This window comes from Megalops cyprinoides, chromosome 7 (genome assembly GCF_013368585.1).
Source record: "Megalops cyprinoides isolate fMegCyp1 chromosome 7, fMegCyp1.pri, whole genome shotgun sequence".
In the NCBI taxonomy this organism is placed as follows: domain Eukaryota; kingdom Metazoa; phylum Chordata; class Actinopteri; order Elopiformes; family Megalopidae; genus Megalops; species Megalops cyprinoides.
In genome coordinates, this window is record NC_050589.1 from 19,691,127 (window position 1) to 19,706,472 (window position 15,346).

At 46.5% G+C, this 15,346-nt stretch overlaps 1 protein-coding gene across 3 annotated transcripts in view; it reads right to left on the reverse strand.

The window, feature by feature from the left end:
* The window catches only part of lama5 (laminin, alpha 5), a 69,069-nt gene that overhangs the window by 19,017 nt on the left and 34,706 nt on the right, over nt 1-15,346 (reverse strand). The window contains exons 12-41 of one of the 3 annotated variants that reach the window (XM_036534471.1): nt 15,202-15,342; nt 14,699-14,836; nt 14,265-14,399; nt 13,718-13,852; nt 13,412-13,549; nt 12,953-13,005; nt 12,493-12,592; nt 12,047-12,099; nt 11,624-11,729; nt 11,411-11,510; nt 10,865-11,021; nt 9,764-9,893; nt 9,271-9,413; nt 8,863-8,966; nt 8,510-8,663; nt 8,155-8,318; nt 7,341-7,449; nt 6,827-6,924; nt 6,396-6,600; nt 5,970-6,096; nt 5,413-5,552; nt 5,005-5,120; nt 4,415-4,626; nt 3,979-4,180; nt 2,611-2,755; nt 2,267-2,407; nt 1,634-1,795; nt 927-1,040; nt 765-848; nt 156-386 (exon numbers count right to left, since the gene is read on the reverse strand). In XM_036534471.1, the coding sequence (XP_036390364.1) occupies nt 156-386; nt 765-848; nt 927-1,040; nt 1,634-1,795; nt 2,267-2,407; nt 2,611-2,755; nt 3,979-4,180; nt 4,415-4,626; nt 5,005-5,120; nt 5,413-5,552; nt 5,970-6,096; nt 6,396-6,600; nt 6,827-6,924; nt 7,341-7,449; nt 8,155-8,318; nt 8,510-8,663; nt 8,863-8,966; nt 9,271-9,413; nt 9,764-9,893; nt 10,865-11,021; nt 11,411-11,510; nt 11,624-11,729; nt 12,047-12,099; nt 12,493-12,592; nt 12,953-13,005; nt 13,412-13,549; nt 13,718-13,852; nt 14,265-14,399; nt 14,699-14,836; nt 15,202-15,342 (4,037 nt within the window). Of the gene's footprint in view, nt 1-155; nt 387-764; nt 849-926; nt 1,041-1,633; nt 1,796-2,266; nt 2,408-2,610; nt 2,756-3,978; nt 4,181-4,414; nt 4,627-5,004; nt 5,121-5,412; nt 5,553-5,969; nt 6,097-6,395; nt 6,601-6,826; nt 6,925-7,340; nt 7,450-8,154; nt 8,319-8,509; nt 8,664-8,862; nt 8,967-9,270; nt 9,414-9,763; nt 9,894-10,228; nt 10,368-10,864; nt 11,022-11,410; nt 11,511-11,623; nt 11,730-12,046; nt 12,100-12,492; nt 12,593-12,952; nt 13,006-13,411; nt 13,550-13,717; nt 13,853-14,264; nt 14,400-14,698; nt 14,837-15,201; nt 15,343-15,346 lie in introns of all 3 variants that reach the window. The other 2 variants (XM_036534470.1, XM_036534469.1) reach the window with 2 other exon arrangements.

Consider the following 15,346-nt stretch of genomic DNA (forward strand, 5'->3'; position numbering starts at 1 on the left):
GCAATGCAACAGATCCAACCCAGAGGTTCTGCAACAGGCATGGTAACAGCTATCCAAAAAAACAACTATCCAAACCAAGCATAACAATATAATGGCTGGACTGCATAGTGAAGTATGAGCATAGTGAGTATGAGAGAGCAGTGCGGGCACAGCACCTGGCAGGAGTCGCCCTGGTAGTTGGCAGGGCAGAGGCAGATCTCCACGTTGCTGGCGTGCTGCCCGGTGGCCGAGCTCTCGGCTCCCTCCAGCACCACCCCACGCAGCGACACGGCCAGGGCAGACTGAGAGTGCAGGGCCCGGATCTGCAGGGCCTCCAACCCCACCAGCACCATCATCAGCTCCTCCCGAGACACCACATTGCCGGTCTGTGCATGCCTGAAACTGCCCTGAGGGAGAGAGACAACGTCTGTGCGTGGGTGGGGGGGATGCCACTCTTATCAACGCGCTCAAACACAAACACACACATATATGCAAACACCGCAGAGACACAAAGGCAAATGTGTAGACACTACAGATGGGCGTGACATGGTCATGCGCATGTCTCAGAACTCCAAAGATGTTGAAAATTTGCCTGAGATTTGCTTGATAGGCTGATTCACCAGCTTGACAAATAGTCAACAACAAAAGCTTATAAGCACCATAAGCCTGGTAGCATTTTTTGCCTTTAGTTGCTCCCTTTATTTTCTGCATTTCAGTGGGGACAATGGAACCAGCAACCAGCAACAATAATTCTTTTAAACCCATAATAAAATACTGTATGTTACCTCCACCAGGTGAACTCTTCCATCATGGGGCACTCCAGGGGATAAATACTCTCTCTCCAGGTACACCAGGGTCATCTGGTTACCCTGCAGACACAGACATGCACATCAGCACTATTCAAGTTTGTGTGTGGAAGTCTGTGTGTGTCTTATGAATGCGGGCACCTTGAGAATGACATCAGGACGGGAAGCCTCAGCGGGCAAGTTCAGCACGTCGCCCCTCATAGGCTGGGTCTGGGAGTGCAGTCGATATCGTAAATGACCTCCATACGATGACACCTGGAGGGACATGCAGTCACACGGTCATATCAAAGAGTATTCACAAGGACAGCTAAGCATCTAATTAGCATCACCACAGGGGTTGTTTCAGTCAAAGCAAAGCCTCTTATCTTATCTCAGTCCCCAATCACACCTCCCCGCTCTCCTGCCTTCACCTTCTCCCCCCAGTGCAATCTGATGTGGCTTTATCTGCCCCATCCAACACCCCCCCCCCCCCCCCCCCCCCCAGCACTAAGATGTCTGTCTGAGCGGAGGTGCATGACAACAAACTGTCTTTACAATGCCTGCCAGGCATGTCTGAGTGTCTAACTGCTGCAACATCATTTACACCTTGATACTGCAACTGTGTTGTTAGCTTTTTGATTATTGTACCACATACGCATTTCCAGCTTGGCACCTTTACTTCAGCACTGAGTGACACACTGACACTTTTGTTCAAATGCGGTCTGATAACTTTTGTGAGTACTCTTGTTCAGCCTTTGTGCACCTTTCATTGTTAGTTTCTCTGGATAAAGCATTCTGCTACATGAATAAATGTAAACCTGAATGGATATTTGGCGGGGTGAAGAGGGAGGAGGCAGATGCAAGTGTACCTTGTCTCCTAGGTAGCTGCTGGGGGCGTGCCAGTGAAGGTCTTGGTAGACATCAGGCACGTCGCTCAGGTCAGCCTCCACCAGGCCCTTCTCCAGATCCGTGGAAACTGGAACCTCCTGCCGGTCCCCACTCAGCAGAACCCATCCATTCATGTCCATCAGCTGGGAGGGAGACAGACCAGGGAAAATTGCGTTACATTATTGATTCACTTTCACATACATACATACTGTGCATGTGTGGATGCTTCAAAGAGAGACCTGACTGCTTTTCAAGAAAGACAGAATAGTAATGCACAGTATATAGGTACTGTAAATTAGGCAGTGCAGGTAAATAGTTAAGCACAGTGACTTGGTCACATGAGAGACTTTAACAAGCTGGCTTGCCTCCACAGAGTTTTACACATCACTTTGACCTCCTGAATGGAACTTGAAACGTGTCCCTGCGGCCCTTGGCCCGAGCCCCCCATCACTGCAGCACACTAATGGCATGGGTGTACCAGTCAGCACATGAGTATGAGACACACATAATACTTTGTACAAGTGTTTCTGTAGCTCGGCTGCACTAGGGGAGTGAGAACTGCAGAACAGCTGTAGTGTGCATCCATGTCTGAGGCTCAGTGCACTGGAGCGTACCTCGGTGCGGCGCTTGTCCGAGCTGCGGCAGCGGTCAGTCGCCCCAAAGCAGAAGCAGCTGGTGCAGCCCTTGGGATTGGTGGGGTCCAGGTGGAAGGTTCCCACACGGCACTGGCCACAGCGCGGCCCCTCGACGTTTTCCTGATGGGGCGGGCAAAGATATGAGATCACGGGCATGAGAGGGTTCTCTTGTAGTGTCAGCAGCGTCTGCTATCATTGGGCTCATAGGTTATGGAAATCCAAGTGCTTGACTGTAAAGATACACTTATCTGGAATAGTCTCGCTCTAAAAAAGTCGTTGAAGACGAATGTGGAGAACAGAACGTGGAGCTGAAGTGCTCCTACCTTGCACAGGCACTGTCCAGTGACAGAGTCACACACATCACTCTCTGTGCCGGCTTCATTGCAGTCACACTGCCTGCAGTTGGGGTAGCCATAGAAGCCAGGGGCGCAGCGGTCACACTGACGACCAATAATGTTGTCTTTGCAGCTGCAGAACAAAATGAATGAATATTCTTTACAAAAAGGGTAAAATTCACAATTTCACTCATACTGCCACTCTTCAAACCACTGACAGCACTCATTTCATACATGGAGTTAATTTACTTTCTGCTTGTATGATTCTGTAGTTTGTCTTCAAAATGATTGAAAATGATAATGACGCCACCATTTTTTTCTGTGTAAGTCTGCAACAATATCAGAGTTTCAGTTTCAGCAATGATGCCAGGTTAAATGAAACTTGATGGATTTACTGACTGACTCTAGGCTGGCGTCTTTGCGTGCCTGCCTGCGTTTACCTGAGGAAATATGTGTGCCGTATGCGTATGTGCACTCAAGCGCATGTAGCCAGATGTTGCGCTCCTGGCCTTTATACCTTGGGCAATGTTTCTGATTGAGTCTTTACAACCTTGTCTTGTCTAGACAAATTCTTGGTGCGGATTGGGAATGCGCACCAGGAATGTGGCACCCCAACGCAGAATTTCTCCAAGTCGAGTCAACCACAGGGGGAAATGGAGGATACAAGGGGGCCTGTCCTTTTTCATGCTCTAGCCTCCCATTCCCCTCCCCCCAGCTCAATCTCGGTTGGCTCTGCAGCTCCTGGTAACACCTCTCGCCACTGTTTACCATCACTGTCAGTGGCATGTCCCAATTTGGCATTCTCAAGTACTAAAAAATAGGGTTACACATTCCTGACAAAAGGAGGCCTTTTCCGGCATGTTTTGGAAGCCAAATCAAAGCAGAGCAGTTCCTGGGGACACAGACCCAGCATTGCTGTGGGCTTAATTTGGAAACAGTGTAAGTGAGCTGACTCAGCCCATTCCCACAGAGAGACACATCCAGGCTGAGAGGCCACTCGAAATGGCTATTCCAAAATGCCTCACAGCTGGGAGGGTTTTTTTAAATGACAACTCCTGTGGGTTTGTTCATGGTACAAAAAAAGTGTAGAAAAGTTTGACCTGACATACCCAGCAACTAAAGCGCAACCAGACAATTTCTCTTGTGTTACTTTTTGAGTGGGTTTTAGGTTCAATGACACTACACAGTTATGAATACAATATTGCTTCAGTGCAGGTCTTGAACTGCTTAAATTAATATTGTGCAGTGGAATTAAATAGCGTATGCTAACCTTTCCAGGGCCATTGTAATATTGGATCAATATTAGTGATTGTAATGTAAAGAAACTTCAAAATATTATTCAGGTAGCCTTTCTACCTGCACTGTCCGCTGTTGGCATCACAGCTGATGTCAAGCGCAGTGATGCCAGGCTTGGAGCAGTTGCAGACCTCGCAGCCGACCAGCGGGTGGCAGCCAAAGGTCTGCGGCTCGCACTTCACGCACTCTGGCCTCAGTGTGCGAGGAGGGCAGATGCACTCGCCTGTGACCTCATCACACAGCCGAGTGCCACAGCTACATGCTGGGAGGGTAGAAAACTCAGTCATTGAAATGCATAGAAAATTATTACTGAAACATGGACAGACTGGAAGAGATGTGCATCATGAACAAACACACAGCTGCTCGCCCCATCTGAGGGAGATGAACAGCGCAACATTCACAAGGCCCACACACACACACACACACACACACACAAATGTTCGCACATACACTCACAGTTGTACCGCAACCCCCATCCCTCCCTTGGGACACTCACGCCTGCAGTTGGGAAAGCCCCAGTACCCTGTGGCACACTGGGAGCAGTCTCGGCCAATGACGTTGGGCCGGCAGCGGCACTGCCCGCCGAACGGCTCACAGGTGTCGCTCTCCGCCCCAACCTCGTGGCATCCACATGGCAGAGCGCCGTTGTTGAAGAATGCCGACAGCGACACAGCAGAGTTCCTGCAGAAGGCTGAGGCTGACACCGGACTGCCAGACATGCAGAGAGACGGAGGGAGGGACAGGGATCCACAGGAAACAGGAAGGACAGGAAGACACCCAGGGAAGGACACACACAGAAAGGCAGGACACAGTATGGATTCATCATTACTGGCTGACACCTTGTAGAACAAAAGGGCAAACATGTTGTTCCCAGACCTTCTCAAACACAGGAGAAATCAACATGCTTATTTAACGATGGATTGCTTCCACATGGAGAGAAATAAACGCTGAACCATGATATTTATCTGTGACTGTGAAATACTTCTGAGTTTGTGTGTGAGAATGACTAAATCACTGATGTGCATTTCCTTTTCTGTATTGAGGACTGAGATACGGCAATTTGCTGCAGACTGTGTGAACGCTCACTTGATGTAAAAGCTGTTTTGGCCACAGTTACTGATGAAGTCGTAAGATTTGTCCAGGGGCTCTTCTGTGAGGTAGCTTGAGCTGTAGCTGCCCTCCGGGACCACAAGAACATAATCCTGAGAAAAACAAGAAAATACAACTGTGTTCTATTTCATTGATAGCATCGTAGTTAAAAAGCACAAGGTATTTTGGTTTCAGTAATACATTGCAATTCTAATCACAACTGAAGTATGTACTCCAGTATGTAGTCACTTCAACAACCCACTTAACACTAACACCCTGAATGGGTATTTATACCCAGTAAATAAATGATTGTCATAACAATTAATTATCCAATAAGGAATCACCAACTTATATTGTGATCCTTCGACAAAGAGGATAATACCCACATTCTTCAGCAGCACCTACCAGCCACAGTGTTTTGCCGTCAGGAACACGGACTGTCAGCACGACCTCATTGTCTGTCACATCCAGGATGATCTGATTTTCTGAGATCAGCAGACTGCGGCAACCGTAACCATGGGGGCAGAAGGTCGCATTGGCAAAGCCTGGCACAGGGACGAAGTATTGCAGTATTTATGAATCACCTTCTAATTTACAGAAAGTGGCAAGAGACTGACACGAGGCAGATGAGTGAGTCCAATGTTCACTACTGATGGGAGTGTGTTTTGTCTTTGCCTGTAGGCTTGTAGGCCCCCAACCTCAGCATCACCCTTAATTACTGACCTTTCTTTTTCATTTTTAAACAAACCCAAGACCATGAGGAACTACTTTGCCACTCCATTCTCCTGGTATAAGCTACTGCCGGCGTACAAGATACTAAATCCTACTATCCTACATTGTTTACCACTGCTGAGAAAAGCTACCATTACCAGAACAAACTCAAATGTTCCTGTGACGAGTTATTCCCATGGCTGGAACAGTGACATGGGAGGTCTCTGCTCTCTGACGGAGTCTCTACTCACCCTGCCAAATGCGTCCGCCGTTGAGGAAGACCTGGACAGCGAAGGTGGGGTGCAGGGGCTGGTGATAGTGCAGGATGAAGACGTACCGGCCCAGAGTCTGTACCCTTGTGGAGTACATCACTGCATTCTGTGTGAGGAGACACAAATGGTAACTCAGTATCAGCAGCTGGTTAAAACAGCCTTTGCACACCTGCAATAGATGAGATATCCTTCCATGGTAAATGGCATCAGTGCACTTTTTAAATCTTGGTTCTATCTGCTTTCACGAATATAGGGCTGAGGCAAGAAGTTATGATGGCAGTGATTGTACAGATTCTGATCAACGACTTTGTCTCTGAATCAACTGATAAATCATTCCAGCCACACAATGAAATGTATGTATGTGTATGAGTATGAATGAAATGCTGATTGGCCTGAGTGGTGTACCTGTGAAGGGCTGAGGCGGACGTGCTCGCTGTTGTCCGCAGCAGCTGGGGGGCGTTCGCCAGCCGCCCACTGGGGGGAGTCTGCAGGCAGGAACTGTGAGTGCGGAGGGGAGGCCAGGACTGGCTCCTGGACCGAAGAGGCCTGACCGTCCTTCAGAACCAGCGACTGGGAGGGCGTCTGGAAGCGGGACGGGATGCAGGCACTGCTGGAAGGGTGGCAGTGGAAATAATATTCACTCTGACTCTCCCACAAGGATGTGTGTTTATTTATGACACTGTTTTGCATTTGTATACATTTTTATTTGTTACTACCCATTCAACTCATGACATATTTTCTACATTTCAGAGTGCATTATTTTGTTATGGTCCTGGTACAAGCCTTCATGCTATAGAGGCTGACATACAACAGAATATAACAGAGCACTCACTCACCTGTCAGGAGAAAAGGACCCATGTGTACTGATGCAATGCACTTTGGGCTCCAGGTACTCCATGGTGAACTGCTCATGGGGGATGAGATACAGTTTGTGCTGCAAAACACACACACAGATATATAAATTAAATCAGTGACATGCTGGATGCCTGGGTCCATGATAAGGATCTGAGCTCCATTTAAAGAAAAAAATTCGAAATCCTGTAAAAAACAACTTATCAAATACTTCTCTGGAAGTTATATTAAATACAATTTCTGATAAAATACCTGTAACTTTTATTCAATGGTTGTGTACCTGGTGCTCTCAAAAAGCATCAAGACATTATGCAATATGTAATTTGGGACTTTACAATTGTTTGGTATAAAATACCCAGCAAGCATCACACAGATGACCCTTACTAATGGAAATAGATGATGATGTCCATCATGATGATGTATGTCCAATTAAATGCTGTTCATATTTTTTTTTCCAAGAATAAACCCTGGGAGCCATTGAATCTGTGTTCATCTCACCAGGAAGAAGCTGGCTCTATCAGCAATGAGCTGCACGTCGGCTTCAGTGGACAGTGTGAAGATGGCCACGCGGTTCTTGTCATCCACGCTGACCACTCGACACAAGAAACTGGACAAAGAGCAAAGCACAACACTCAGGCCTTCATCTCACAAAGATAAAGCTGCAGCTTTTTTTACACACGTTCCTTTCCTTCGCATAGGTTCCTTACGCTAAAAGTTGGACCTTATCTGATGTAATCCTGGCAGTGAAAATAGGAAAACACTGGTGTCCTCAGGTAGCATGCCTAAACAAATCTCACTACCTAATTTCATTCGTGTTTATATGCAAATCTTGGCCAAAATGCAAAACACGTTTTGAAATGATATCAAAGGGGTTAGAATCCACTGATTCTGGTTCAGTTCAGATATACTTTACGGGACACAAACAATTTAGCACTGTTAAAGAACAGTCCTTCTAAATCTTCTAAATCGGGTTTAAAATGCAGGTTGAGAGTCCATTTCTTCATATAATACATCAAGTTCATCACTTCTTTAAAAAATAAACTCTAAGTACAGGAAGATCCAGAGTTGGGATCGTAGATATAAATATCCATCAAGGGTCACAGTTTAATCTAAAGCATATGGGAAAAGGTTGGCCTTACCTGCTAGGATCACATTTCTAATATTTCTGAATATCTGTGTTAACAGTCCAAAGTGTGACAAATGTACACACACACACACACACACACACACACAAAACACACACACACACACACACACACACACACACACACACAATGTGCTCAGGGTCAGACTTGCATGCATTCAAACACACCTGTATTTGCAGTGTAGCAGTGAGACATATTCTTGGTGTGTGCGTCCACCTGGTGTGTTGACGGATACAGTGAGTGTCTGGGATGTCTCCTCCTCACTGGCGTACTCTATTACCACCACATACTTCCCGGGGTGGGGCACTGGAGTCCGCAGATGTACATTAATCTGTGGGAGGAGGATCATGTTGATGTTTGTGTTACAGCAATTTACAAGTGCGAGAATTAATTATATGAAACACATGACTTCACTAAATTCTAAAAAAAAAAATTAAAAATGGATATGTGCAAATTTTCAAACACACACACACACACACATACACACAGACACACACACACAGATGCACTCATGGCCCTCACATCGCTGCCACTACAGATGGCCATGCTGGGGTGGCGGGGAGTGATCTTCTCATTCTGGCAGGGCCGTGGAAGGTGGTTGTCGAATCTGCAACTGGCATCATTGCCCGAAATGGAGTGGAAGCCGTCCAGTGACAGGTACTTGTAAAGCAGGCAGCTGCAGTGACAAGTACAGTCAATGTATCATTATTCTCACGGTTACTGTGAGCTGTCGAATCTTTCCGAAGGTCTAGGTACTGTAAAATCAGTTGCTTCAGTCACTCCTCCAAAATTAGTGCAATGGACCTAAGCAGCAGATTTTCTTTAAAACCTTATTTTCATTATTTTTGATGCAGAGTTGCATTGAGTTCACTTACTTCTGGCTGGAGTCCTGTGAGGGGCTGTAGGTGCAGGCCTCTGTTACTTTGAACTGCAAAATGGGGGCTTCATAGTATGCACTGGGTAACAATACCAGATAGTCCTGCAAGAAAAATATGATATGCAGTTAAGCAAACGCCTTGTAACTTCGAACTTTCTCTTTTTCACAGCACTGACAATATGTTGTGGGGTTCTGGCCTAATACCCTAAATGTACAGTGTTCCTACACATTCAGATAGTTCTTACTGATAATTTGAGCTCATAATTAGTTAGAAATTTGGCTGGTAATTGGAGCGGCCAAACACAAAGGACAGACACGGGGAAGAGGCATCAAACTACAGACCATCACATGGGATGGGTGACCTGAGCTGAACCCTATGTCCCGCTCCCCTGCTCTTTGATCTCACCAGGAGAATGCCCTCGGCCTCAATGACCACTGTCCATGTGCCGGGGTTCAGAACAAAGGGCTCCACAAAGTTGTTCTGCGGTACATTGACAAACGCGGGTTCCGAACTTGGAGCAAAGATGATCTGTTTGGACTGGTCTGAGCCTAATTACAGACAGAGAGAGCGAAACACAAAAGGAGAAGAGGGACATTTTAGGAAGGCCGCAATCAAAAATGGAAACATACAGTGCAAATATATGTATGCTCCATGGAGAAAGAAAAACATCATACTCAAGAATAAAGGAGGAGAAATGAAGCTACCGCATTCAATAACATATTTAAACTTCCTTGTAACATGAAAAATGAAGAAGAATACATACAACAATAAAAATGTCAGTGACAACAGAAATGAATTTTACTCAGATGAATACAGCAACGAAGATGAGATCCAGTTGAGTACAGACAGAGAAGATATAGACCATGTTGTGGAGTGACAGACTTCATGATCAACGTACCTCTTCTACTTGACTGATAGGCTGTAATTTTACCATAGGAGACGGTGGCTCCTGTATTTACATATCTGAGGATGAAGCAGGTGAGATAGAGCTCCGCCTCATTCACGTGCACCGACACTTTGACTGTGCTCTGGAAAGGGGGAGGGAGGAGGAGGGGAGCATAGCAGACACGGGGTCTGGGTTAAAGGCCATGTGGCTCTTTGGAGAGGGGGATGTGCTCCTTCTGACACCCTGAGAGAGAGAGCGTTGCGGAGAGACCCTGCCACACACTGCGCTGTCATGCCACGCCAGAGGGGCCAACTGAAGCTCAGGATAAGACAGCCAGGGAAAAGCTGCTGAGGGCCGCAGAAAGAAGAGCTACTGTAAGCACAGGGAGTAAAAGAGAGGTTGAGGGGAAAAAAGGGAGAAGGAGAGAGGAGGAGGGGGTTTGGTCTGAGGTTGGGGGGGGGGGGCACCTTCACTTACAGTTGCCGCATAAAAAGTTCTTCCCGTCCTCCAGGACTGACACCCTGCCCCGGATGTCCACGGAGCCGCGACTGACGTAGCGCAATACTACATGAAACAGGTCCGGAGAGCTCACTGACACTGCCACCACCACCTTGGGCTGGGAGGGGAGGAAGGAGGAGAGAGAGGGGGGGACAAACGCAACGGAGGGAAAGAAGACAAAGCGAGTCCACTCCTTATTACCACCACCACTAACGCAGCCACGGCCAACCAGCGTCACCCAACCAGCGCCACCCTCAAGTCCGCTGATACTACAGTCCAACTTCATCAGTCACTCAAGCCAAAGCAAGCTGCCTACTAAGCCACACTCTGCGTATGGGGTACAGGACAGCAAAGAACACACTGATTTTGCTTGGGAAAAAATAAGGGAAAGATTTATGGACATGCATAGAAGCTAGAGATTTATGCATAAAATATTTTCATTTCTTAATACAGGAAGAAGGTCTTCTACTCTCCTACTACATAAAATAAAATCCTATAGCATATTAATGTACATTTAAAGCATACAATTACACAAAAACCAAATATATTTTCATTACATTAAATAATAACTGATATTTCTTGAAGAGCTCTTATCTCTTCAAAAAAATTGCTTACCTGGATTGGAGACATCTGTGCGTAACCTCTCCAGCTGAAACCCTCAAATTCGAGGGGGTTGTACCCAAAACGGACTGGCCGACCATCTAGCATGGTGCCATCCTCAATTTCAAACTTCAGATGGTGCAGGTCTGGGAAGTAGTGGTCTGGTCTGGGTCTGTTGAAGATGAACATGATGATTTAATATGTTTGCTGTAAACGACACTTTTTTAAAGAATCTGAACTGAACAGGCACTGTTCAACAGTTGGCCTTCTCTAGTTGTAAAATGTTGTTATTGCAGTTCGGTGCAAAAGATGCCTCTCTTTCAGTAAATGAGTGTGTTAGTGAAAGTATTAACCATTTCTACCATGACCCCAGGGGAAATTTTCAATAACCAATAACGAGGCATTTATGAATTGCCACCTTATAATAGCCATCTAATTTTCGGACACTTGGCATGGGTAGATGTTGCCCGAGTTTCATATTCAAATACTTATTGAATTGTTCCCAGGGATTTTGAAAGTCACATACCACTCCCAACCGAAAACCAAATGAATCACACTCACTGATTACACTTTGACCCCTCCACGTTGGGTCGGCACTGACATCTCCCATTCCTGTCGCCACACGACAGTCCGACGGACCCCCCTATGTCACACTGACAGCCTGAGACAGACACGTGGACACACATACACATGCGCAAGTCAAACAATCTAATCCCTTCTTCTGGAGAGTAGTTATTACAGTTTCACACATGACTCAAAGGGCCTGTCCCTCACCCTGGCACCCAAAGTAGTTGTCCCCCCGCAGGTTGAAGAAGCCATCTTTGCACACAGAGCATGTCCCACTGCATACATTTGGCTTGCAGTAACACTGTCCGTTGCTCTGTGAGAGAAACAAGGAGAGGGAAACACCACTGTCAGCATCCATACTCTGATCAAAAATTCTTAACAAGATGAGAATCCTCACTGTTTTTATGTACTGACACTGGCTGCGCACTCCATATTCCTTGATATTCCCACTGATCTTAAACGGTACAATCCAGGCACTTGTGCCATTTCCATCTACAGAAGCAGTCTCTTCACCACATCGACCGAGAAAGAACCTATGTTGCCCTACAGGCAAGATGACAGTGACAGATAAGATCCCCGTATCTCCTTTAACCATCTGTGCCGACCCGCCACCCATCCAGTCCCACTCACCTGAGCACACTCTGCCACACTGCTCAGGGTTCCCTCTGTATTGCACTCACAGCCTGGGGGACATTGATCATGTTCAGTCAGGCCAAGACACAGCAATACTGTACTTCTACACTGTTTCAGTGGCTTGAGTCCCTACAAAAATTGTCCTTTGCATGGGCTCCTGAAAACCCTACTCAATCCTACATTAAATGAACCATGAGACACTTATTAAACAGCAGAGCCCCAAAACACAAGCTGGTGAGGAGACAGAGCCAACAATGTTGCCTGACAGATGGACTCTGGTTTTATTCACTTTGTACATGGCGCAAAATGAGCATATTACAATGCAACTGAGAAAACAGGCTCATTGCAACTACAGTTTCATGGGCAAATTGAAAAAGTCCAGGATTACACCAGCGCAGCATAGCACCTCTAAATATCAACAGTATTTTAAATGAGTATCTTACTGGAGCATCCATAAAGAGTATCTGGCGACAGATTCCAGAAGAGGGGTTTGCATTTGTCACAGGCTGCACCCTCCACATAGGTACGGCACTCGCAGGCACCCTGGCAGGGGAAGAGAGGGATGGAGTGATAGTCAGTGCAGAGCAATCAGGAGCAGAGACTTAGACCTGCAGTCCAACCACACATCTACAGATTCCTTTAGGAAGGCTGAGCTGAGAAGGGAGGGTTGAAAGCTAGAGTGCGGTTTTGTGTGAGAGGGAAAGCTGGAAATACAAAGACTGCAGTCTCATAACAGCCTGGGGGTGAATACTCCCCTGTGAGCTTTACAACTAAGAAAGAGGCAGGTTAGCATGGAGTTATTCTCCACACACATATCCATACACATACACATACACATACACACACACACACGGTGTATACATATATATTTGATCATTTCACTGAAGCAATGGACATACTTACAACTGTTGGCAAAATCTCATTCTGCACAGAACCAGCAGGGTTGCAAGTTCCAACTGTAGAACAGGGAAAAAAGATCATTTCTCGTTTAGGGTTCATTCATAATCATAATACGCATTCTTCATTATTCATAACATGGGACAGCAGTGCAGTGTGCTGACAGTGGGAACTGGATGAATGACCAGAGGCTGTGGGTCTGAATCCCAGGGTAGAATACTGTTGGTGACTATTGAGTACAATACTTCACTACTACATTTAGCTTACTGTTTAGCTACAATATTCAATATTTAGCTGTACAAATGGATGAAGAGTACAAATGTAAGCTATGTAAGTGACACTGAATTACACTGACTCCATATAAAAAGCATAATATGAGAGTACCCACAGAATTTAAGGTTATTGATCATATAAAGCTTTCAGTCATGGTGCAGTGAAGATGTGTGTGAGTTTAGGTGGGGGGACCTTGACAGAGTGGGAAGCCATACGATCCCGGGGTGCAGGAATCACAGCGCTGGCCCACCACATTGGGCAAGCAGGTGCACTGTCCATTGACCTGATCACAGGTGCTGTAACGGGAACCTTCAACAGAGCACTGGCAGGCTGGGGAGGATAGAAGCACAGCACAAGAAATAGTTTGGCTTCACATAATACACTAGAATTCGGCTATCACCAGCACATAATGGCGCACAACTCTTCATGTGCAACACAGAATCATTTACCCATTTTGATTTGATTGGATGAAATGTTAAGAGCTACTGTGGGACTCACGTGTGCAGCTCGGGTAGCCGTAGTAACCGGGTGCGCACTGGTCACATGACGTGCCACTGAAGTTAGGACGGCAGTGACAGTGCCCTGTGACACTGCAGCTGGAATCCAGAGAGGTGCGAGGGTCACAGGAGCACACTGGCACAGAGGGGGAAAACAGGGCATATTCGTTAAACAACGATGAGCACAAATAAATCAAGTTAGATATGTTTAAAAAATGACAACATCAAAATTGTACCCTTTGATTCAGCAAAAGATGAAAATTTATGACTGATACAGTGAGGAACACCAGTTTTAAACAAATGTGTTAAAATATACACCTTGAATTAACATGCTTGATATTGCTGAATTTTCCACAGATATTTGTGACCTAATTAAAAAATTAATTAATTAAAAATGTCTATGTCATACGCCTATTGCCAATCCTCTGCTGGCATTTCCTTGCACAGGCTGGAAATCATTTAAAAAATACCCCCCAGATGCTTTTTTGAACATCACCTTTAGCGGCTTGGTGAAATCTCCTATAGCAGTATGTTTAACAGTGCAGTACCTTGGCAGTTGGGGTAGGAGTGGAAGCCGGACCGACACTGCTCACACCGTGGCCCCTGGAACTCCGGTCGGCACAGGCAACGACCTGAGGCATCACAGCCCTCTGGGAGAGAACCAACCGCGCTGCAACCACACACTGAGAGAGAGAAGGAGAGGCAGGGGGTGGGCAAGAGAAAGAGATAAAGGCAGCGTGAGGCAAACAGAAAGAGTGAGGAGACAGAGAGATAATTATTAAAAATTTCAACTCAGACTGCTCACTGACATTATTAGGTAAACATTAATGTCATGCTTTCACCGACAGCCTTGCTCATGTGTCAGGGAACAGTACCTCCACTAAAATACCTGCTACAGAAGGCCAGTCATACAGCATACTTCATGCAAAAATAGACAGCGGAGAGCCGGAGTGTGACCGGGTGTGTCTGTGCTGGGACTCACGCTGGCAGAGAGGGTAGTTGAAGTACCCTGGGGCGCACTGCTCACACGAATACCCCTGGAAGCCGCTGCGGCAGTGGCACTGACCCGTGGCCGAGTCGCAGGTCCCGTCCAGGCAGCCGGGACCAGAGCACTGGCAGGCTGGGGGGATGGGAGATGCACACACATGCAAATGAGTGAGAGGTCAGTCAGGGAAACGGGGGGGTGGGGGGATGATGGTCCTGTCTCATTACAAGAACAAAAGATAGGCAGCAGAGAATGTTTATGCACATGGAGTCCTACTAATGTGCATGAAACGTAATTAATGCAAGAATTACTGCACTCTGTCAACACAACGGAAACCTTTTTTGCCTCATCATTGTTTCTTTTTATCCTTTCCCTTCTCCCCTTTTTTCAGTCCTGCATTGCTTTACTGTGCTTGCTGCTGGGTTGTGTCTCTGATGTAAAGAAAAGGTAGCAGAGGTCAATGAAGAAGGCTGAGGAATACAAACATGAGATTAACTCACCCTGGCAGTTAAGGCCAAAGAAGCCAGGCGCACAGCTGTCACAGTGGACTCCCGTGAAGCCTGGCTTGCAGACGCAGGAGCGAGTTCGGGGGTCGGGACGACAGGAGTTGCCCTCTGTGCCGGCTGCATTACACTCACAGTCTGC